We start from the raw sequence: 24925 nt of genomic DNA, 5'->3' as shown, positions 1-24925 counted from the left end.
AGCAGTTAAGAAATAAATTCTCGTTTGAATCTTAATTCTGCCACTATGTATTAACCAGAATTACAGTGTATGAGAAAGGTTAAGTTCTAGTATTTGCCTATACTTAGAAAGAGAAATTACATGGGCAAGATAATGAGTACATTTCTTATCAAGCATTGTAGCCTCCTCCATCCTCCCCCCGCCCCCCCCAATCCTCCCCGCGGGCCCCCCCCCTGCACCAAAGTTGTAAAGTTAGTTTTGGACATAAGGACTTGTACTTCTCATTGTTGCAATTATTCTTGAGCCAGGCATGGCAACACATGTTCAATCCCAGCTCTTCAGGAGGCAAAACCACAGTGTGATCCTCCTACCTAGGATCTAGCCCAAGGAAAAGTTAGTGAGATACAGCTGGGTGCTGGTGGCTGTCTCCTGTAATCATAGCTATTCAGGAGGTTGAGATCTGAGGATTATGGTTTGAAGTCAGCCTGGGCAGAAAAGTCTGTGGGATTCTTACCTCTAATCACAGAAAAAGCCAGAAATGGAGCTTTAGCTCAAGTGGTAAAGTGCTAACCTTGAGCAAAAAGAAGCTCAGGGAAAGCACCCAGGCCCAGAATTCAAGTCCCAGGACCAGAAAAAAAAATTAGTGAGACCTTATTTCAAAGAAAAGCTGAGCGGCAATTCATGGCTGTGGTACTCAGGAGGTGGTGGTAGAAGAATTGTGGTTTTGTACTTGGCTAGGCAAAACCATAAGACAGTATCTGAAAAACAAATGGAAAGGAGGAGGACTCCCAAGAGAGCTGGCTCAAGGGGTAGAATACTCACTTAGCAAGCCTGAGATTGTGAGGTCAGTCCCTAATACCACATACATTAAACAAAAATTATCCTGGAAAAATTTCCTCATTCACCCAGATAAGCAAAACCACCTAGCTTTGGAACAAATCACTTTCCCCAGTTGGAAATATGAGAATACTAGTCCAAGAAAATGGGGGTCTCTGTTACTTGATTAATTCAGTACCTTTAAACTCAATACCAAACTGTCCCTGTTTCTTATTGGTGGGGTAGATTGGCTGTTTCATGGACAAGGTTTGACATTGTTTCTGTGTACAGTGGCTGTTCTTGACACTGACGGTTTGGAAACTCTAGCAAGATGAAACCTTCCTTAAAAGAGTTCCTCAGAGCTTCTGGGTGACTGCCAGGATCTATCTGTCCAGGTGCAGTGGGTGAGTTAAGCTATAGTGATGATGTGTTGAGAGAAGCAGGCACCAGTGGAGAACAGGGAAGAAGCAGAAACCAGTGGAGAGCAGGAAAGGCTCATCATACCCTGCTTGGGGAAGGGCATTCTGCAAATTTGTGGAGAGGCTTCTGGGGAAGCACTGAGTTGGGTCTGAAGAATGGTTGGAAATGTGGCTTAGTGGTAGAATGCTTGCCTTACATGCATGAAGCCCTGGATTTGATTCCTCAGTACCACATAAACAGAAACAAGCCAGAAGTGGTGCTGTGGCTTAAGTGGTAGAGTGCTAGCCTTGATTACAGAGAGGCCCAGGGACAGTGCCCAGGCCCTTAAGTTGAAGCCCTAGGACTGGCAAAGAGGTTTTTATCTTTGTTGCTGTTGTTTTTGATGTACTTATAATGTACTATATGATTTTTTTTTGTTTCTTTTGTATGTTCTTCCTCCATGGTACAACCCCTGTTGTCGCTGTATTGGATTCTGGTGCCCTGCATCTTGTATATAAACATTTTTCTAGTTTGGGGAGGGGAAGGGAAATAACAAAATGTGGAAATAAGGATACAGGTAGATCAAGCTAATTAACATACCCATCAGTGATATAAAATACCACATTGTACGCCATAAATGTGTATAATTATGATTTCTTAAACACTATAATAAAAGTGAATTCACTGTAAGGAAAAAAAAAGGATACAGGTTGACCCATTGTAACAATGAGACGTAGATGAGAGGTTACACTATGTGGAAAACAAACTTGACGGACTTCTTAGGGTGGGGAAGGGAGGAGTCTGGGAGGTGGAAAGGGAAGGGAAAGCAACAAAGGAGGGGTTAACAATGCTGGATAGGAAATGCACTCATTACCTTACTCATGTAACTGTAACCCCACCGTACAGTATCTTTACAATAAAAAAATAAACAAACAAACCCTCCAAAACAAAAAAAAATTGTTAACTTGGGCATGCTGGAGGTTCAGGCAATGGCATGGTGTCGGGAAAGTGGGAGCGAGCTGTGGAAGGCTTGTGACAAGCCTTTCCTCCCGTGGAGAACACTTCAGGCTTCAGCTTCTGTGTACTGAAGAACCTTGGAATGATCTTTAAAAGGAGGCTGACACCAAATTGTGTTCTAAGTGGACGGACAGGGCGAGAGTGAGTGTGGTGCTGGGGAGACCAGTAGGAAGTTGCTGGTGAGATGGGGACCGGCTCTCTGACTTCACTTCTATCCTGAGTATCTTGGTGGTGGCCTCGTTGGAGGGCTTTGCAGTTGGGGCTGCTTGCTTCCCCCGTTGCTTCTCCCTGTGCTGCTGGCTGAGGTGTCGTTGTCTGGAGAAGTGATTGTGAGAGGTGGAAGGACAGAGCTCCCTAGGACATGCCGGTCCTCCAGGGCCCTGGCTCTCCCCAGGAAATGCCCCAGCCACTTCATCTTGGCCTAACCCCTCGCTTAGGACTGTTCTTAGGACAGGAGTCTCTGAAGAGACATGACTGAAAGTGAGAAGAGTTTGACTGAGTGTTTTTCCTCCTCCTGTCAATGATTCTAAAAATTTGGAGCAAACTTGAAGGATTTGATTTCCTTCTGAGGAATGAGATCTGCTCCATTCTGTAGTGCAGCGCTGGGTCAGAGGCATGGCAGGTGTCTGTGGATGAGACCATGGTGTTGGCTGGTGTGTGTGGGTGTCTGGCAATCACCTCAGCAGCCCCACTTAGGCCCCTAATGCCTTCCATTCCATTCTTCCTTCCGCCATGCCCTCCCTGGCCCCAGAGTCGCCAGCCCTTCCCTCCTGTCTATTTTTCCCTCGTCTCAGCAGGCCTGAGCTCAGAGGTCAGGAGACCTTACTCCCTGTGGAGAAGATGGGAGGGAGGACTTGAACCTGTGGGCAGGAGGGCAGCTAATCTCTGGTTTTCCCCCACTGAACCTCCCACAGGACATAGTTAAGACTTTCAGGTCTTCAGGACTAATTCATACCCTGCTAAACTCTCTGGACCCTACACATTTAGAATTAGATTCAATTAAAGTTAATCGGGTGTATTTATTCTGGGAACTTATTTAGCACTCTCAAGCCCACTTGTGCAGTGTTTCAGGTCCATTTTAGAAGACTCTGAAGTGGGAGGGCAATTGACCTTCTTAGGTTACCCACGAGAACATTGAGATTTATACTCAGTTCTGCCAGATTCTGCTTACGTGATGACAGACCAGCTTCTGTGGCTGACCGCCATGCAAAGAATGTTTCTAGGGGAAATTTTTTAAAAAAGAGAGAATTTACAAAGGAGCTTTTGGTAATGGAAAGTTTTTAGGTAATTGCAGGTTCAAATGCCTATGTGAGAAATACTACAGGGTTACTTGTGAGGGAAATAAAAACCCACTTACCCAGTTTTCTTCAATGTAAAGGAACACTTTAAAAACTCTATATCAGAGCAAATATAGTCACAATATTCAACATGCAGAGGTGAAAATGCCAGCAGTTAGCTGGAGGGGCTGGGTGGGGTTGTGATAGATAGGGGAGAGCAATGAAGAGTGACATTGATCAAGATGCATTGCACTCAAACTGACAGATTGAAATGAAGCCCTCCTTACAACGACTTAGAGATAATAAAAAGCGTACTATATCATAACTACTGTGTTATCAATCATACAACTCATGGAATTGTGCACATTTCCTTAGTTTTACTTGTAGTCCCTCTTACTTCTGTGTTCTGGTTTTAATACCTGTATACATTTACATACCCACTACCACAGGTAAGGTACCCAGCAAAGACACCACCACAAGGGTCCTACCAATCACCCCATCCCTAATCTTTGGCAACAACTAGTTTGTCCTTAATTTCTAGAATCTGTTGTTATATAAATGGAACTTATATAATATGTACACTTTGGGGTTCACTTTTTATCTTAGCACAGTCCTCCTGGAGGTTTATTCATCTTCTTGTGCCAGTGGTTGATTTGTTTTTATTCCTAAGCAGTGTTCCATAGTGTAGATGTACCATAGTTGCTGTAACCATTCACCTGTTGAAAGACATCTAGACTATTTCTGCTTTTTGCCTTTGACAAATAATGGTGCTAGAATATTCCTGAACTATGTGTGAACATAGTTTTCATGTCTCTGGGATAAATGCCCAAGGGTGCAAATGAACTTTTAATGCAGTTCATAAATCTAGAATTATGCCTGGCACGATCCTGCTTTTGGTTGTATTTTCACCTTTTATCTAGCCCGATGTCTGATTTCATGTGGGGCCATTTTCCCCCTGGCTCCATGCCTGTGTCAATGTCCAGGCTGATTAGGGAGCTCTTGAACTCTGGGAAGAGGATTTGCTTTGCTTTGTTGCTGGCTGATCTCTGGGAGTCACCTCTGCCATTAGTCATGCTTGTCAGTTTTGCTGCACTGATGTCTCTTTTTCCCAACACGTATGTCTAGAGCTAGCAACGTGCCCAGTTTAGCCAATCCCAGGGTTCTTCTCCCTCACTTTCTGAGGGATGAAAGGCCCTCATGGGGCTCCTGTGAACTTTGGAAGGGAACGTGTCCTGACACTGTGGCTTCCTGTAGTGAACACACGTTGCCAAAAGATGGCAGTATACTTTGCGGCCATGGAGTGCTTTCCTCTGCGTCTTGGATAAGGAGGTGCTCAGTTCTTCATCTGCTTGCTAGCAATGTAGAACAGCAGATTTAAAGAGCAGCAGCACCGATACAGTGCAGTGTGATTAAAAAGAATGCATGATGTTTGTAAAGAGTTGATATGATCCCACACTTCTTAGAAATACTTTGAAGAGGGGGTAGAAATCAGGACTGTGGGTATGATTTTAATGCTAGTACTGATATACCTTGTATAGCTTGTGTGTGTGTGTGTGTGTGTGTGTGTGTGTGTGTGTGATACTTGTGAAATGCAGATTTTTGCCTGTCATCTGATCCAAGACCACCCAAGATGTAGGAGCAATTTAATTTTGAGCCCCAAGATTTGAAATGAAAACCTTTTAGTCCTTAAGTAAAGCTCACCCCTTTAGACACTATAAATACAGTTTTCATGACAGCAGTGATTCATAATACAGCAATCTTCACTTTGTAGTATTTGTTCACTGTCTGCATTTGTCTGCGTATGTGCATACACGTGTGTGTGTGTGTGTGAGAGTGTGTGTGTGTGTGTGTGTGTGTGTGTGTGTGCGAAGAGCTGTTGGACATTTGCTGTGTGCTTAAAGCTTTTGGAAAATGTGAGAGATTGTGGGGTTCATTGGGTGTTTAAACAGACCAAGCTGGTGTGAGGATGAAGAGGGATGAGTTTAAATACCAGGTTAACTAATCAACTTTAAGCCTCATACATGAAATGAACCAGTGATGTCATGCTCCGGTACGGACTTGTTGAAAACTGGAGTGCTGTTGCTCCCCAAGGAGGCATCCCTGGTCTCTTCTGGAAGCAGACAGCAAGCCTCCTTGCCCTCATTAGTTTGTTTCATGTGCAGATTTAGTAGCTCAGTGCTGGGCAGGATGTGGAGGAGAAGGGGCTGGTTCTGGACAGCTCCATTATGAATCCTCTAACCACCAGATGGCTTGTGAGTTGGAAGGTCGGAATTCTGCCCTGCAGTTGTCACGGTCCTAGAGCACAATCTAGCCTCAGTCCTGGGGTAACAAGGAAACAGGTGGCTCCACCGCAGACACGGCTTTTTTTTTTTTTTTGCTAGTGCATCCCTTGGCAGAAGCCTTGGGTTAGGAGAGAACTGTGCTGTATAAAGTTCTAACCCTGAAACCAGATGCTGTTGCCATAGAGACAAGTGAAATGCTGCCGTGGGAGGCGCGCAGGGGAGGGTGGGAGGAGGAGGTAGCAGGGCAAGTGAGGCGAATCTAAAGGCTAGCACACCCGGAGACCTTCAACCTTTACCAGCACTGTGACGAGCAGACTTGCGTTCTTGAAACTTGTGTGCTGGCCGCCTGCCACTTGCTGACTGGCCGGGTAGCAGCTGCTTGCACTGTGTGGACTAGCTGGTGAGCACGTTGGCAGTTGGCGCAGGCTCTGGGGGTGGGGGGGAGAACTTGGAGAGGTGGAATGTCCATGGGTGCCCAAGGTCCAGTGGCCAGCAGTTTTGCACAAATGTGTCCCATACTGGACTTAAGTCTTCCTTACAAGCTCGCTCTGTGATTAGGATGGGCTGGTGGTAAAAGCTGGTCCACTTGGCAGCTGATTTGACATGTGTTACAATTAAATCAGAACAAGTGAATAAGAGAAATCCCATTGTGGGGGTGGAGTTTTGTGAAATGGGCATAACTTCTACCATCCCAGGCCCTGTGGCAGGAAGGCAGGATTGGCCCCGAGTGGATTTTGTAGACTGGTGTGACCCTGATCCCCATGATGCTGGTAAGGAGCTTCCAAATCTCTTCTGAACTTTGCCTCACACTGGTGCTGGGGATGTGAGCAACCCTGGCCTATTCAGAGCATGCCTTCTGCCTTCTTTGCGTCCAGCAAATGCAGGACATGCATGGGAAAAGAACAATTTAAGGATAATTTTGGTGGCCTGCTTGAGAAGCTCATGAGTTAATTTCTTCCCACTACTAATTGGGGAGGGGGGGGGAACTGGTTGGGTCATAGTTCATTATAGGAGATATCTCTGTTTTACTAAAAATAGCAGTAACTGCTGAGATGATTGGGGGTGAAAGGTCAGGGACTCAGATAATTGACATTTGGGAGGGAAAGATGGATGAAAAGGTGGACGCCCATGGCTCAAGCCTACAATCCTGAACCACTTAGGAGTCTGAGACCTGAGGGTTGTGGTTAGAAGCTATCTCAGGCAGAAAAGTCTGTGAGACTCTTATTTTCTACTAACAGCAAAAAACTCAGAAGTAGAGGTGTGGCTCAAATGGTAGAATAGCAGCTTTGAGTGAAAAAAGCTAAGGGACAGCATCTAGGCCCAATACTGTTCAAGTCCCAATACTGACCCAGAGAGAGAGACAGAGAGACAGAGAGAGAGAGAGAGAGACAGAAAGACAAAAAGACAGACAGACAGAGAACGCCCAGATACACCTGGCCAGCCTTGTTCTCAAGGAAGAATTAGATCTGGGGAGCAGATTTTATATTTTGTCTGCCTCACTCACCCCTTCGCCTTCCCTGTAAAGAAGAGGCTGTCTTCAGATCCTGTGTGTGGTTGCTCATCACAAAGACCTAAGTTTCTGATGCCTTGCTAAGGATTGTCTTGGTAGGAAAGTGAAATAGCATGGAAGAGCTGAGAGGCATGCACCACTCATGGCTGCCTTTCTCTGGTTGGATGGAGCATGGTTCACAGTGTTCTGTGGGGCTGGGCGACATTTCCCAGCCCAGAGGTAGCGTGGGGGTTGTGACTTGCTCACTTTCCTCTCCAGCTGTTACTGATTTCCCTTCTTTTCCTCCCCCTTTGGTTGTTGCACACAATTTTGAGAAGGGCTTAGACCTCAAGGCTGAACAAATAGGTAAAGAGACAACAAAAGACTTTTAAAGCTCCATTAATGGGAAGGTGCAAAAAGCGGTGTTGTACGTGCTCGGAGTCTAAAGGCGGATGGAAGCAAAAAGGGTTAGTGCTGAGGGGAGATGTGAGCTGAATTCCTGTATTTTCCACAGGGGAGAGATAACCATCAATGCCTAGGCTGTCAGTGCTACAGAGTGTGCTTCTGGGGTCTTTAAGAGAATTTCCCCATTAGCTATGGTCTTTGCATCCTTGTCATCCTAACACTGTACTTGTGGGTTTTTGCTCTTCGCGTTACCTGCCTGCCATTGCTCAGGAAAAGGATGGAAAAAGGCAGAAGTGACTTGCTGGAGCGCTTGTCTACAAGCTTCTTCCTGTACCTTTGGTGCCTTGAATGGCATCTAGTAGCACTCACTAAATACCTGCCCTCTTACAGCAGGAGGAGGGCAGGAACAGGAAAGGAGACTGTTGAATGTCTTCCCTGTTGCTTCCCGATGCTGCCTCGGTGCGTCAAATTCTTGACTCTCAGTGGCCAGTGCCCTCCATAGTGTCAGCTCCCAGCGCTTCACTGTTTCTTTCTCCTCTCTTTCGGTGGCCTGCTGGCTCTTCCTCTTGCCTGGTTCTGTCATACCTCTCTGACTGGTTCTGCTCTACTTGTAAGTGTTGCTGTGCCTGGCACTTCGTCTTAGGTCAACTCCTCCATGTTCCCATTTTCTTCCTGATGATCTCATCTGGTAATTTCAGCACAAGCTTTATTCATTGATTTCTCCAAACTTTACCTCCCACGCTGAGCCCCCACCTCAGGTATCTAGTTATGTACCTGACAATTCCTTCCTTCCTTCCTTCCTTCCTTCCTTCCTTCCTTCCTTCCTTCCTTCCTTCCTTCCTTCCTTCCTTCCTTTCTTGCTTTTATAAAATACACCTCTACTTTAAAGTGTCCAGATTGAATTCTTGATTCCTTCCCAACCACACACATTTCACAGGTTCCCACTTGGTTCTTGCATCCTCTAAGTATCCATTTTTCACATAACAGCCAGAACAAACTTTTAAAAAGAGAAAACAGCAACATGGTAGTTCATACCTGTATTCCCAGCTACTCAAGAGGAAAAGGCAAGAGATTTGAAAGTTCCATGTCAACCTGGGCAAGTTAGCAAAACTCTTATTTCAAAATGCAAAATCCAAAGGCACACAATGATGGCTCATACTTGCAATTCTAGCTGCTCAGAAAGTTGAGATCCAGAGGACTGTGGTTTGAAGCCAGCTCAGGCAGAAAAGTCTGTGAGATGCTCCAGTGAACTAGTGCAAAGCCAAGCTGGAGGTGTGGCTCAAGTGGTACAGTGCCAGCTGAGCAAGCTAGCCAAGTAAACAAGCAAGCCAGCCAAATAAGCACAAGGCCTTCAATTCAGATCCTGCACTCCTGAAACCAAAGTACAAAGTAGCTGAGGTATGGCATGTCTAGCATCAAGTCATTGGTCCAATCCCCAGAAAACAACAACAAAAAAGCGAAAACAGCTAGCTCATGCATGGCACTTTCTGTTTTAAGACTCTTTAATGGCTCCCATAACACCCAAAATTCTCACTCCTTATCATGCCACGAGTTGCCTCAGTTCTTCATCATTGACCTTCTGTCTCTTGTCCAGCCACACTGACCTTGTTTCTGTTTCTGGAACATACTAAACTGGGTCTCACCCCAGGGCTTTTGCACTTGCTATTTTCTTTACTTAAAATATTCTTGTTATTGTTATTATTTTTTCTCAAATCAGTGTCTCTTCTGCAGAAGCCTCTTTGGTACCCCACTATACCAAGTGGCTCCCTGCCCATTAAACTCTGCAAAGCCCTTCATGCAATCTGAGATTACCTGATGCAACAGTTCTTAAGGAACTTTTTCCAGTTTATTAAAAAGTGTCTCCTACATCAGAGTGTCAGGGACACAGTAGGCAGGGAATAAATATTTGCTGAGTTGTGAGTGTGGGGTATGATTTAATCTTCTTGGGAACCTGAGGCTCAGAGAGACTCTTAAATGACTTGACTTCTTAAGTTGTTAAGTGATTTTCTTTTCCATGATAATCCTGAAAGTGGATCCACATCCTGTTTTATTTATTTAGTTTGACTATAGAGAGGTGCTGATATATATGTGTCAGGATGAATACAAGAGCTATATCCCTGAAAAAAGGTATCTTGCAAGCAAGCACCCACAGGTGATGACTTTCTTCATAGCACTGACCATCAGAGGTTGGCCAGAGCATCAAAGCAAAGCAGGAAGGAAGGAAGAACATTTGTATTTACTAATGATGTACTGTGTGCTAGGTGCTGTGGTAAGTGTTCTTAGGTAACTTTTACCAAATTTACTTCACAAAGCAATCAACACAAGTTAATGGTATTGTATTGAACTAATGCCAGATAGATACAATGATCTTGATTTTATATTTTATACATGGAAAATCAGGCTCACAAAGTTAAGTATTTGGTTCCAGGTGGTGTTGCTACTAAGTGGTAGAATTTTATTTATATATATATATTTATATATTTATATATCTATATGACTACTTGAGCCCGGAGTGCTGAATTTTTATCCTTGAATAGTTGCTTTGTGAGATAAACTACTGAAATAGTAAGAAGGAAGATTAGGAATTCGGTGCACATCTTACATAGATGATAACAAATATGGGAAGCACACAAGAATCAGTTAAACAGACAATATGGAAAACAGACTCAAACCAATCTAGTGCCTAAGCATATAATTGTATGACTAGAATACAGAGTGAACATTTGGTTCTCTGGCAGGGCTCCTATATGGTATGACATAGAGCAGCTGTCCCCAGAAAAAGTTCCTTTCTTTCTAGACCGCTACTACAGAAGCAGCATTTGAGCAATTCAGAATTTCTTTCTGCTTTCACTATAAATAGAGCTCATGGAATTCTGTATGTCGAAGTTAATGCAATGAAAAGGAGCCACAGAGTATGGAAATAAACCTTAACTCATTCTATCAACTAGAAATATGTTTTGGCATCGCGACGCTGTAAAAAACGCTGTCATTCCTTGGATAGATTCTGAGGTCTTATTTAGCATATGAAATTGCAGAGTAGATCCTATTATGTAAGGAGACAGGAGGACAGCATAAAATGGTTACAAAATGAAGATCTTTGTGCCCTTCAGGGAAGAGTTAACAAGGCAGATAGGCAGAGAGAGAGAGAGAGAGAGAGAGAGAGAGAGAGAGAGAGAGAGAGAGAGAGAGAGAGAGAGAGAGAGAGAGAGAGAGAGAGAGGAGAGAGAGAGAGAGAGAGAGAAACATGGGATAAAAATGTGGCCCATGAATGAATGGGTGCCATGTATATGTGTCTATTGCTGAAGCCAGGTTGCTAGATAATCCTCAGATGTCAGATTTCTGTGAGGCCAACATGTGACTCCAAGCTTGCCACTCAAAGAGAATACTGGGCTGTGCTGGTATTAAGAGGCTGGCTGAAAGCTAGGCTCCCACTGTGCGTTAGCCTAACTCCCTGTCGCTCTCTGCGTGTGGGTGGTGTGCGTGTGAGGGTATACATTTTGTGCAGTGGGTGTTTAAAGAGCTAAGCACTGAGACTGGATTTCCACAAACGATCATCACGAGCACTCCAGACACACCAAACTTCCTCTCTTGGTATTTTTTTTCCTTCTCATTTTTTTCTCCTTCTTCTTCTTCTTCTTCTTGTTTTCTTTTTTTTTTTCCTTGCAAACTCCACGGAGGATCACCTCCCAGCACCCAGCCTACAGGATTGGGATTACTTCTTTCTTTTACCTGTCCATGTGGGTGCCCTCTCAAGGTTAGAAGTGAAGCTATGTGGGGTCGGCATATTCTCCAGCACCAGACGAGAGGAGCTGCCTGAAAGAAGAGTGTTGTGGCCACCAGAGGAAGAGCGACTCTGCCCTGTTAAAATGAACAACAGCTTGCAGGTTAACCTGCCCCAAAGCTGGGCTGCGTCAAGTGGCTCACTCCAGGAGAAGTCTGAGCATTCTTTTTTTCTTTTTTATTACTATAGGATGGAGGATGAAGCTGTCCTGGACAGAGGGGCTTCCTTCCTTAAGCATGTGTGTGATGAAGAAGAAGTAGAAGGTGAGCTGGCTGGGGTTTGGGGATGGGTGCCTTCGTGTATATATGCCTCTGTGGGTATATATAGCATTTGCCCATTTCAGAGATCACATTTCTAAAGTTAAAAACCAAACCTTGTCTGTAGAGTTTCTTTATTCTCTACATTTTTGCTTCAACACAGAAAGTAATTTCAAAAAACTTTATAGGACCCTCAGAACTAAGGACAGCCTGATCTCAACCTGGTTTTTCTAAACTGGGTGATTTTTTTTAAAGGAGATGCTTATGTTAACTCTGCCTGTCCACCAGTAACTAATAGTTTACTAGATCAGATTCATCACGTTCCAATGACTAATTCCAGAAAGCTGCTAGATTTACATAAATATATTGGCAGCACCCTCTAATATTCTGTTTTCTGTAGTTGGCACTGGAGAGAAACAGATGCTGCAGAAGGAGAATGATACCATTGTAGAGAAAATGGGTATAAGCTATGATTGTGAAGGGTAGTAACGTGGAGAGGTCTTAGCTAGGAAATGAGAGACAAGCAGGCTTAACTAAGAGATCTCCAGGACCCCTGTCACTAATATTCCCCGGAGAACATTGAAGTCAGAGAAGAGTTCTGTCCTGCCTGGTGGTGTGGATGCTCTCAGTATGGACCTCATGGTCTTCTCGCTTGACTCATCAGTAATGTGGGAACAGTGTTACTGATTTGATAGTACGATGGCAGGGCATCACAGATACAATATATTGCTATTGACAGTGAGATTTTCTAAAATAATCAGGGTTCTAGGTAGTACTCAAATAAAACTTGCAGGTGGACCATGTGATCACTTCCATTAAAATCACCTGAGAGACATTGTGTAGGTGTTTTGGAGATAGAAGTCTGACTAGTTTCATTTTGATAAGCATTTCGTGTCTCCCCAAGTATTGGAGGTGAGAGCTGGGAAGGAGAGGTGGGTCTTATATGTTTTGGAGTCCTTCTTCAAGCAGATAGAACCTCAGGGTCCAGGACAAGTGATGTTCCAGTTCTACCTAGAACAGCCTCAGCACTGTGGGTGGTCATGCTGTTTCTCATGTTTCTTTTAGTGAGTTTCTTCTGCCTGTGTTCTGTGGAGAATTGCAGCCCTCCCCTTATTTCTGCATTTCTTCTCTTGAGACTGAATAATAAGAATGTGATGCCCAAGTTTCTTAGAAAAATGGAAACTACAATATTTTCTTTCATATTGTTTGATGGGTTCCTTGCATTTTTACAGCATGACTGTGGGGAAGCTGGAGAAGGAAAAATAGTGAAACTTTTTTTTCTCATGAGTTTTGTAATCTGTGATGTTAAGTCTTCATTGTAGTAATGCTGTTAGTGTCCTTTACTGCCAAATCATTAAAGTGATAACATTTGGATACAAGAAGTAATGTCCCTTTGGGTGCATACCCCTAGTTGTAGGATAATCAAGGTGGGAAAAATACACTTGTGTGTTTTTTCCCTTGAGAACAAGGTCCTAGCTGAGTTCACAGGAGATGTAAATCTCAAGCTTGTAAGGTCTATAGGATTGACAGTACACTACTACAGTAGAATAGTATCCATTTCTTAAAGCTTTTGAGTAGGAAGTGTGCTTCCTGAATTATTTCCCTTGATTTTCAAGCACAAAATTAGGCTTATCAATTGCAATGTAAATCACAATATAAATGAATATTGCACATAAGCCTGTAGATAGGTGTTTTGGGGGAGAAACAAAAAGATGACCGAAATTAGTAGAAATGCCTATAAATTTAAGGAATGTGTTGTGTAAATTTGGTGCATAGATTTTTGTTTATTTCCCCGTTCTTACATGACTCCTGTGGAAGTGGAAGTCTTGAAACTAAGTTAGGAACTGTTTATGTCTGGATAAGTATCCTCCACTTGACCTCCCCTTTACACTCCTATACTCTTCCGACAGGGGTTGGAGGACTGAAATTTTAGCATAAATTGCAGTATAAAGAAGTTGAAATGGATACAAATTTGATGGCACATCCATTGTTCCAGTTATGGAGAGGAAAGGAAGAGATGATTCGGGTTTCTCAGGCTTTTCCACTCACATGGTAGCCATACCTCCAGTCCTTAGGTTTTTAATCACATAGAATGGTGTAAATGAAGGAAAGCAAAATGTTATTGCTGTTCTGAAGAGCTGAATTTCTAGTACATTTATGGGAGGAATACATGGTGTCATTGAAGGATTAGGAGCTCAGAGGCCAAGGAGCTGGAATGCCTTATGATATAATAGCAGTTATGCTTCCTTTTATCCAAGAAGCTATTTCTCTTGCTTCGAGGATGACCATGATTAAAGTATATTGCAGCACACTGGGCAAAAGTAAACTTAAAAACTTCGATTTTTTTTCAAAGAGTAATTTTCAGAAGTAATATAAGGAGTGGTCATTAGGGTGACTGAGGTCTAGTGGCTCTGGCCACTTGGCTCACTCCCATGGCCAGAAGAATCAGAGGACTTCTCTTCGTTCTTCCAATCCTGTGTAGTTCTGAAGCAAGGAGAGAAGACTTCAAACATGTTCTCAGTTCACCTTGTTCAACTTTCCTCTCAGTGGGTGGCATGACACTTAATCCACCTCCTAGAAACTCAATAGAAAACCATCAGCTGTGAAACTCACTAAGAATAGAGTGAGTCAGAAGAGGAGTCATCTTTTGTTTGAATAATGAATTTATCTCAGTGGTATATATTTAAAGATCTAAACCTTGTTTTCACATAGTTTTCCTTCAGGTACTAATGGCTTAGCGATACACTCTCAGAAAAGGGAAACCAAGTGCCAGGTTTTACTCTTAAAAATAAATCAAAGCTTTTTGTTCTGGTCTTGTATTGGTTACCTTATGCTACTGTAAGGTATTTGCAAGGTTAGCATTTTGTGCCAGAAGTGGTTACTGGCTGACTGAAAACTGTTTGTGTTTCAGATAGTAATATTTGTTTCTGTATCAAAAGGCTTTTGCTGCCAGAGTTAGTCTGTAGACACCAAACTGATGTTGCCAGAATGACCCAGGAATGTTGACCACGAAGAGCAGCTGCTCATGTTTTATTTCCTACGTAGAGGAGGTTGTCAAATTGTGTAGGGTGAGCCCAGACCCACATAGGAAGCAAGAGTCCCAGGTAGCTTTTTCCTGGAGGAAATCCTGCGGATGTTTTATTCTTTAAGAAAAAAAAAACCTGCTAGGATCTTGGATCTGTATGATATAAACAGATTACTTAATAGTCTCCTATTTCGCAATAGGGGAAAAGGCAAACTCCACCTTATCCTTTGAGATAAGGCCTTGGCTCTGCAAGCATAGGTAACTCCCCAGCAGCTGGGGCAACTCTTAAATTCACGAGGAGGGGGCCTCTCCTTAGCACCAGGTCTAGTCTGCACCTCAGCAAACAGCCTACAGCGAGATGATGTGGGTTGCGTCCTTTCTCTATGCCCAAAACCTCGTGGTCATTTTAAAGCTGTTTTGACACTTGGCAGTGGTTTCCATCTTCCTTCAGAGTTGAGGCTGGTAGTCTTACTTGTCAAATGGAAGAATATTTACTGTTGGTCATTAAGAGAGTATTGTTGCAAACTTTTGCTGGTGTGTGTGTGTGTGTGTGTGTGTGTGTGTGTGTGTGTGTGTTGGTCCTGGGGCTAGTGTGTGTGTGTGTGTTGGTCCTGGGGCTAGTGTGTGTGTGTGTGTTGGTCCTGGGGCTAGTGTGTGTGTGTGTGTGTGTGTGTGTGTTGGTCCTGGGGCTAGTGTGTGTGTGTGTGTGTATGTGTGTTGGTCCTGGGGCTAGTGTGTGTGTGTGTGTGTGTGTGTGTTGGTCCTGGGGCGTGTGTGTGTGTGTCTGTGTGTGTGTGTGTGTGTGTGTTGGTCCTGGGGCTTGAACTCAAGGCCTAGGTGCTTTCCCTGAACTTCTTTTTCTCAAGGCTAGTTTTTTATCACTTGAGCCACAGTTTGACACTCATTCTCTCTCTCTCTCTCTCTCTCTCTCTCTCTCTCTCTCTCTCTCTCTCTCTCTCTCTCTCTCTCTCTCTCTCTCTCTCTCTCTCTCTCTCTCTCATAGCAGTTTTTGGAGATATAAGTCTCATGGACTTTCCTGCCAGGGCTAGCTAGCTTACAACTGTGATCCTCAATTCTCAGCCTCCTGGATAGCTAGGATTATAGTCATAAGAACTGATGTCTGAGAAGACTTTTAAGGCAATCAAAATAGAAAAGTAGAACAGAGTTTGGAACAGAATAGATACTAAGTAATTGTTAAAAAGAAAGCATAAATATGTATTATAAACTAAATAAAGCATAAGATTACTTTCTGTAATCCTCTGTATCTGTTAAATTTTTAGTTTAACATTTGATTTTCTTGCTACTCTTAGTCAAATGAGGTATAATCTCTAATTCACCCTTGGTATTACTTCCTTTTTGATTTTAAAAAGATCAGTTTATGCTTGGGGTGGTGGGGGGAGCCTGGGAAGGTATGGGAAGGGGAAACAAAGGAGGAGGCTACAATGCTTGATAAGAAATGTACTCATTATCTTGCCCATGTAATTGTAACCCCTCTGTATAGTATTTTCACAATAAAAAAAGTAAAAATTAAAAAAAAAAAAGAAAAAGAGGCCCCTTTGAAGACAGAGGCTAAAATGATGAAATGACAGCTTTTGTCTTTCGGAGGACCTCAACATTTTACAGACCTGAAATCTTAGTGGTTTTAATCTATTTTTTTTCTCCTAGAGAATATTATGATCATCTACTCATGTGAACTGGAGGAGGCAGTATTCTAAGAAAAAGTGGGACTTAGTAGATATATGTGATCAAAAAAATGCACTTTTACCAGGACCTGAAGGCTCACAATTATAATCCTAGTTACCCAGAAGACTGAGATCTGAGGATCAGGATTCAAAACCAACCCAGGAAGGATAGTTCGTGAGAGTCTTATTTCCAAATAACTACCAAAAGCCAGAAGTGGAGCTGTGTTTTAAGTGGTAGAACACAGAAGCTCAGGGATAGCACCAAGGCACTGAATTCAAGTCCCAGGACCTGCACATCTAAGAAAAATGTGCTTTGCCAAGAAGGAGTGAATGAAAACCTAGTAGGAGGGCAGGGAGGAGCCGAGTTAGGGCTGGGCTGTTGTGAGCAGTGATAAGTGTAGGATTGCAGTTGGGTTTTGTTGACCTCTTCTCTCTGTTCATTCTGATTGCTCAGAAACAGTGTGTAGGGAGGAAACCTGGAGCAAATACTCATAAGGAAAAGCCTTCTTAAAAGAAACAATTCATCCATCTATACTTTAGGAAACTTTAAAGAACCACCACAAGCTATTTAAAAGTTACAACAATGAATAGCAACTTGATTTTCTCAGGACAGGCTGAACCTCTATAGATCTTTCCCAACTCCTTGTTTGTTTGTTTGCTTGTTTTTCTTTTTTCTTTTTTTTTGCCTCAGCCTCAGCAGAATGCCTGCTAAGGGTCCTAAAATCTTCAGCTTAGGTCTGTAGCCCCCTGACATCTCCTGCTGTGGTCAGTAAAGTTAAATATTTACATATAGATTTCTTCTCTTTTAAGGAAATCTGATGGTAGTTTGTTTTCTTTTGTCTTTTTCTTTGTTGGCAATACTGGGGTTTGAATTTGCAAGGCAGACCTTCTTCCACATAACCATAAGCCATGCCCTTAGCACTTTTCTGTTTTTGCATGAGTTCTTTTCCAGGTAGTTACTTGTGTTTTTTTTTTTTTTTTGCCTGGGGGTCTAATATTGGGCCTCAACCATTATGCTTCTTGTGTAGCTGGTAATATAGGTGTGCACCACCATATCGGGCCTCCATGAACTTTTGAAACTAGCATCAGACATCATCCTTTCCTAGTTTTCCAATTTATGGAATTCCCTGGTAATATAATATGAGTGGAAGCCCCCCTTGAAGCCTTTTTCTTTTTTGGTCTTAAGTGTTGACATTCTTTTATGGCAATAAAGCCATAACAAATTTAACTTTGAACTTTGTGTTTTGCAACCATTTAGGAATTCTGAAATAGTAAACTCAGAGCAATTTTGCCCGTGGATTGAGCTTTTTATAGAAGCTCTCCCCCCAATCTGGTCATATTAGCAAGACATATTGTTTTATATTTACACTGGGAGTATCTCCAAATTGTTTTATTCATGTGTTGTTAAAGCAAAGTGGCTCAGTATCATTTTGAGAACAAAAGTTCAAGGCTTACTCAATTGTATAATCATTGTAGAAGAAATCACTTAGGACTTGGAGCTTATGTTCCCCCCCTCACCCCCCCAGTAAAATGGAAACAGTAGAACATACCTTTCAACTATAGAACTCCTGATAATTCCTCCTCCAAATGTCCTAGCTGTACTTTATACCACTCTGCATTGTTCTTCTGTCTGACAGATACAGTCTCATCAATAATTTCTAATGATTGTGATCATTCTAAAATTTCTCGTTGGCTAATATTTATTTTTCTACTGGTTTACTTAATTTCTTCTAACATCCAACTTTGGCCTTCCTAGCCATGCTTCCTTACTGCTTCCCATACAAGCCAGAAAGGTCAAGTCAAATTTCCCAAGGACTAGTTATTGTCTGTTTCTCTTTGTGATCATTCTGTTTGTCTTTAGCTTTGGATATAAATCTAAACTTTCATAGTTAGAACATACTGTCCTTAATTTGTTAAATTGCCTCCTTTTCCAAAAAGAAGCAGAGTGAACTATAATTACATACAGGGTAAAATAATATTGTCTAATAAAGGCTGCAACATTGTTTCTCCTGAGAACAGACTGAAGTGTTTAGCATTGTCCCACCAATGAGGAGATAAGATTCAGATATGTGTACAAATATACAAACATGTACACTCAACCCCCTGCAAGGTAGAATAATTCAGCTCCCTACTAGCTTATTATGTAATTGAGGTGCCAATTAAATGAGATTATGCAACAGTATAGAAATAATACTATGTATCCTTGCCTGAGCTAAATATTTCCCCCAATGATTCTGAGTCTTTTTCTTTGTGGAGTTCAGAATCCTTGGGGAATCGAAAATTGGACCTACTGCAGGTGAGCAGAGTTAGAACAGAATAAAGATCAGTCAAGGCTCTATTGTTTCTGTGGTGAGTTTACTGGTGAGATTTTGTTAGATTTCTGCCCTATTTTAGTTGACGGTTTTGGCTGATAGCATTTAGGGTTCATGGAAGATTCTGAACACTGTATTCCCAAAGCTGTTGATGGACAGGTAGGATGAAAGGTGATGAAGGTAGTTGAATCAGCAGTATGGGTGACTGAAGTAATTCCTGTCTCTGAATAGCTGGAGAAGCTTTTAATTCTGGTTAATTGCTTTTACCTTTCCATAGAGCTAGAATTAGAAGGCAGCTATCTGTAGGGCAATATCCAGCGTGTTCCCCTTTCTTCTTACAGGGTTGATTCTGAAAGAACATTCTACTTAACCCCAGGAGATAAAACTTTTTTGAATATTTTGAAGGTCGAATGCTCAATAAAGTTTATCAGGTGAAAACTTCTGGAAATAGGGTTTTTATAAGATCGTTGTAAGGATTTTATAAGATTGGCCAATATATCAGTTTTAAAGCACCAAAATTATATGTTTATAGATTGTTTAAGTCAGTCACCTAAGTCCTCTGTTGGTTATTCAATTTTCAAGAAGAAATTCTATCTGTACTGCAAAATAAAGAAAATGTCTTTGATGTAGAATGCAAGCTCTTAATTGAATCCAAAGGATACATGTATTTGGGAAATTAGATCAGTATCTGATTGTTCAGGTTTTCACTTGCTTTTATTCAGTCTGCTGTAGCTTAGGAAACATGGCAAGGTACCAGGAGTCTCAGGTCCCATTTCTATTCCTGGCTCTGTCACTGTCTTGCTGGGTGACATGAGGAGACTCATCCTCCTGTGGCCATGGTTACTTTGTGCAAAGTGCAGCTAAGAGCTTGTTTCCTGTGCTTCCACTGGAGATGCTCTATGGATTCTTGGGTAATCCTTGAAAAACACTGGATATTTGTAGAAAATAATTGATCAATTATTCTGAGTCTCAAAGTTTGTGTGTTTTTTTGTAAAAAGATAGCATTTACATATTCATTTCCTAGTTTTGCTACAAACATAAGTATAGTTATTTGAAACCTCCAGAATAGCAGGTGTAAGTTCTAACATGTAACTTCTGCCAGCTCTCAGGTATCAGTGAATGTGAAAACATATTCCAACTAAAGTCACAATTTGTTATTCCAAAAAAGCCAGCCACTATTTAAGAGCAAAAAATTATATATGTTGGTATATTAATTTGGAGATTATATCATGCACATGGGTGAGTTCACATGGGAGACTATGGAATAGATCTCCCACAGAGTAACATTAAGTTGAGAGACAAAAGATGAACAGGAGTTAGCTAGATACATAACACAGGAAGCATTCCCTCTCAGGCCTTTCTGGAGACACATCACAGAGAAAGAGTTAGGCCCATTTGACAAAAAGGTTAATGGGGTCGAGTTCGTTAATGGGGTCGAGTTCGGTGGACATTGAGAGACTGTCCTGAGGAAGGTAGGGTCTTGGTAACTTGTGGTCTTTTGTGCCAAAGGTTTAGAATTTTGCTAAGCATGAACTGGATGTTAAGGATGTTAAGCAGAGAAATGACATGACATGATTTGCATTTGAGAAAGATTTCTTTGGTGGCTGAATAGAGAACAACCAAGAAGGTAATGATAAAAGTGGGAGAACTTGCCAAGACTCAACTGAGAGATGAAGTTTGGCTGGACAAGAATGTAAGAGTTAGAAACTGATGAGTTGTATCCCAGGATTTATAGATAGAGAAGTTTGGATGGTTGGACAGATAGACAAAATGGTACTTTTTTTTTTGTCAGTAGTGGAGCTTGAACTTGGGGCCTGAGTGCTGTCTTTTGCTCAAGGCTAATGCTCTATCACTTTGAGCCACAATGCCATTTCTGATTTTCTGGTGGTTAATTGGAGATAAGAATCTCACAGATTTCCTGCCTGGGCTGGCTTTGAACTGTACACCTCAGATCTCAGCCCTCTGAGTGGCTAGGATTACAGGCCTGAGCTACCAGTGCCCAGAAAAATTGTAGGGAAACAACACTGGAGGGAGTGGTGGAGGATGATAGGAGTTTAGCCTGTTAAGTGTATTCAGTTTGAGGCACCTAAAATATCCAAGTAGGCATTGTCATGCAAGTTGGAGCCAAGAGGAATGGACAGGGTTGGAGACAGAAATCTGGAAGCCCTAGATCCATAGCTATCATAAGAAAGAGGACTGAACTGGGCTCTCAGAGTTCCAGTATTTAGACATGGAAGAACAGACATAGTAGATAGAAAACTGAGAAGAAGATGGGTCCTCTGAGGCCAAGGGAAGATACCTTCTATAGGGAGGCTGGGATTACCAGCGCTGAAAGCAACCAGAAGTCTGGTAGTGTGAGAATTGAATCAGTGGGCACTGGATTAGGCAGAAAGGAGGTAAGACTGGTGGTCTTTCTTTGCAATGTGAGTGTCATGTCAGACGGGAGTATGGTTGGAGTCAGTTAGAGTGCTCAAGAGAAAGTGATCATCATGAGAAGTTAGGAAGAGACTGAGATCATAGTGGCTTTTCCTTGTATATGTTCTGTTACTTGACCAGTTTAAATATTCGGAACTTCGCTGCAGTTTCTGGAACTAGGAAGAATCTTAAGAAGAATGTAGTTCTATGTCTTGCCTTAGAGAGAGATTGATGAGTCGTGGGAAAGTTAAAAGGATTTGCTTCACCAGCTAACTAGGAAGAGGTCTTGCGGGAGGAGGTTGGGCGCTGTCTCAAAGAGTATGCTGGGAGCCGGTTTCCTCTAGAGGGAGAAAGGAATTTAGAAGGGGGATGAAGGAGAACAGGAGGAAGTACTGGAAGAATAGGAAGCAGGAAGAACTGAAAGGAGAAGCCTCAAAGGTGTGGGACGAGCTTTTGGAAAGGTGAGAGAGAGGCTACGCCGACTGCATCATTGTAATGAGTCTAGGTGATTAGTGTGAGGGCAGGTGTCTCAATGAGAATGTTTCCCTTTTCTGGGACAGTTGATGGCACAAAGGGTCATGGATTTAAACTTGAAATTCTGTAAGGCAGAAAGATTTGTAGAGAATCATTGAACCTTTTTTTCCTTCTAGGTCATTACTAACTTGACAGGACTGATGGTTGTCATCACTCGTTTTTAGGTGTATGTTGCAGATAATGGGGGATGGGTGGGGGTGGGGTAGGTTACTGCATACGTGGTAGTGGAATGTGGGAGGGGAAAGTATGTATCCAGGAGCACCAGAGGGAATCTTTGTCTTTGTATCTCATTAACTGGCTATTTGGCTTCGGTTGGCTCACTGGAAAATATAGAAAGTGAACTAGGTAATATTTATGCTTGTCAGCTCAAAGTATGATGATATGTGCCTGAGTCAGTGAATGTAGTACTCTTTTTCTGGGCACAGGTGGCAAACCATGGTCATGAAGATTCTGGCATCAGCATAAGAGGTGATCATGCCTCTTGTACGCATTTTTGGTGATTGTCATAGCCCTGTGAGATCTCGTTTAGTTATATGCAGAGTGTGATGGAAGGGATTTGTGTAACTAATATTAGAAAGTTTATACATGATTAGCCATGAGTGCATTGTCTATTTTGGGGATTATCTGTCTATAGTAACCAAAGACTAGTCTTCCTATTGCCCAGCCAGGGCTTAGGCCACTTCAAAAAGAGAAACTGTAATAGGGTCAGAGATGGACAATGTGTGTGGAATGAGAGCATGAATGTGTGCATTTATGTGTCTCTCTAAGCTGCCTCTCTGGCTGCAATTGCAAATCCGGTTATCTGTGACTGTTAGAATAGCCATTGTTTTGTGTCTTCCAACTCTACTTTTTATTCAGATGTGCAAATGGGGGCCATAAGAGAGATAAATGCAAACTGTCAGTTCTCTGCGTTTGGCTTACAGGTGGATTTTGCCTGACGGCATATGTGTTATGCACTAAAATTCAGCAGCTCTTTTGGGGTTCTGGGTTTCTGTTCTTACTGCTTCGCTGCTTAGTGCTGGTGGTCCCAGCTCTACTTTTCTGATCTTGTCCAAGGGAAATAACCGACAAGACCTAGTTCCTGGTGGTTAATATTCACTGTGTAATACACAGTGTGAATGCTCTGGGAAGCTCTGCCCACAGCAGAGTAGAGATTGAAGAGAGTAAGTGAAGTTTGAGGTTATGGAAGGTGTTAAGCTTTCTACAGAGGTTAAAAGAGCCAGCAAGAGATGAGTTAGCAGTAGATCCTAGGTTGTTTCCTTTGCCCTGCTTAGGATGCATATTCTGGAGAACAGAGCAAGTTCTCAAGTTATTATAAGAGCCTCAGACATCGAGAAAGTTTCCTGTTTAGAGACTGAAGGGAAAAATGGAATTAAGACTGACAAGAGAACCTTTGTGTGCCAGTTTAAGTGGGAGGACTTTTTCATACAGATAGTTATAAGATATCTATCTAGATCTCTATGTAGGCATATTTTGTATCTATATGCGAATATATAAAAGATTTTTGTCAAAGTGCAGTTAAATTTACTTTGGAGAATAAACATTTTCAGTTTTGAAGTTATTTAACTGTGATTTATTTATTTATTTATTTATTTTGAAAAAAGCCATGGTGGGCTATTAAAAGAAATATTATCTTGCTGGGCGCCGGTGGCTCACGCCTCCTAGCTACTCAGGAGGCTGAGCTCTGAGGATCAAGGTTCAAAGACAGCCCAAGCAGGAAACTCTTAACTGTGATTTTTTTTTATTGTGAAAATACTGTACAGAGGGGTAACAATTACATGAGCAAGATAATGAGTACATTTCTTATCAAGCATTGTAGCCTCCTCCTTTGTTTCCCCTTCCCATATATAGGAGAAACTAATACAAAGTTTTATATATTCATTAAGGTAGTTTCCCAAAATGCCTTTAAGAAGAAATTAATAACTTCCTATGTTAGATATTTTCAACTAACTTTTGACCATTGGACATGATTGAGTTGTATTTATAGAAACATGTTCATGAATCTAGGCTTGTTATACTGTCAGCCAGCTTTGTCTAAATTATCAAAGATTAATGATGGAAAGTACAATGAACACTGAATTTCAGTGTGTGCTTAGGTCTTAAGGTTTTCCTTTTTTTTTTTTTTTAAGTCATATTGAGGTTAGAAATTAGGGTCTGTTTGTTAGGCAGGTATACTACTGTTGAACCATGTTTCTCACCTCTGCTTTTTGCTGGCAGTTTTAAACATAGAGTCTTATTTTCTGTTTGGGCATATATCTGGACCATGATCTGCCTGTTTTAGACTTTATATTGTTGCTAGGATAAAAGGCACATATCACCATGTCCAATTTTTCTCAATTGAGATGGAATCCTGCCCCCTTTTTTTTTGGTCTAGACTTGTTTAGAACTATTATTCTAGGCAATCTCAGGCTCCCATATAGTTTTGGATAACAGGAATATTCCACTGCACCCAGCTATATGTTGACAAGGAGGCTTGCACATTTTTTTTCCTACCTGGGCTGGACATTATTCACTATAGTTCCATTCCTAGTCTCCAAAGTAGCTAGAATCAAAGATGTGAGCCACTGGTATCTGGCTGTATGCCTTAACATTTTTTTCCCCCTTTTACCTACATTGGGGTTTGAACTTGCCAAGAAGGAGCTCTTGCCACTAAGCCATGTCTCTAGCAGAGTCCTTTTGGTTTGAAGACTATAATTAGAATTCTTTTGCTAAAATGAGCATTTAGAAAGTTGATAGCTAAAGAATAGCCCAAGAATAGCCCAAAAATAGCCAGCTGCCGGTGGCTCACGCCTGTAATCCTAGCTACTCAGGAGGCTGAGAGCTGAGGATCACGGTTCAAAGCCAGCCTGAGCAGGAAAGTCTGAGAGACTCTTATTTCCAATAAACCACTAGAAAACTGGAAGTGGCGCTGTAGCTCAAGCGGTAGAGTGTTTGCCTTGAGCTAAAAAACTCTGGGACAGTACCCAGGCCCAGAGTTCAAGCCCCATGACCTACAAAAAAAAAAAAAAAAAAAAAAAAGAAAGAAAGAATAGCCCAAGCAAGAACCATAAGCTTGCTTCTCAGAACTTTGAGACATTGTCTCTGAAATTATTTGTTCTTACCTAGAGATTGTTATCGCCATCATGATCAAATATCAAATATTAAAAGTGCTGTGCTCAGTAAATATCAGGTAACAAGGTGAGATTTCTTATCAGTCTTGCATGGGGAACCTCAAGTTGCCTTGAGGATTTCTGAGAGCCCTTCAATATTAAAATT

General features: G+C 42.0%; 1 protein-coding gene across 3 annotated transcripts in view; it reads left to right on the top strand.

Annotated features, from left to right (window-relative positions):
• Window positions 1–24925, top strand: part of Slc4a4 (solute carrier family 4 member 4) — a 366043-nt gene that overhangs the window by 49793 nt on the left and 291325 nt on the right. Inside the window, exons 1-2 of one of the 3 annotated variants that reach the window (XM_070012960.1) lie at window positions 6151–6170; window positions 11635–11708. In XM_070012960.1, the coding sequence (XP_069869061.1) occupies window positions 11636–11708 (73 nt within the window). In that variant the 5' untranslated portion in view covers window positions 6151–6170; window position 11635. Of the gene's footprint in view, window positions 1–6150; window positions 6171–11237; window positions 11256–11634; window positions 11709–24925 lie in introns of those variants that run through there. The other 2 variants (XM_070012961.1, XM_070012959.1) reach the window with 2 other exon arrangements.

The sequence above is a fragment of the Dipodomys merriami genome, unplaced genomic scaffold, assembly GCF_024711535.1.
Source record: "Dipodomys merriami isolate MVZ:Mamm:240054 unplaced genomic scaffold, mDipMer1.0.p SCAF_9, whole genome shotgun sequence".
NCBI classification, from domain to species: Eukaryota; Metazoa; Chordata; class Mammalia; order Rodentia; family Heteromyidae; genus Dipodomys; species Dipodomys merriami.
Note: the sequence above shows the minus strand (reverse complement) of the source record. Positions and strands in the feature narration are given on the sequence as shown.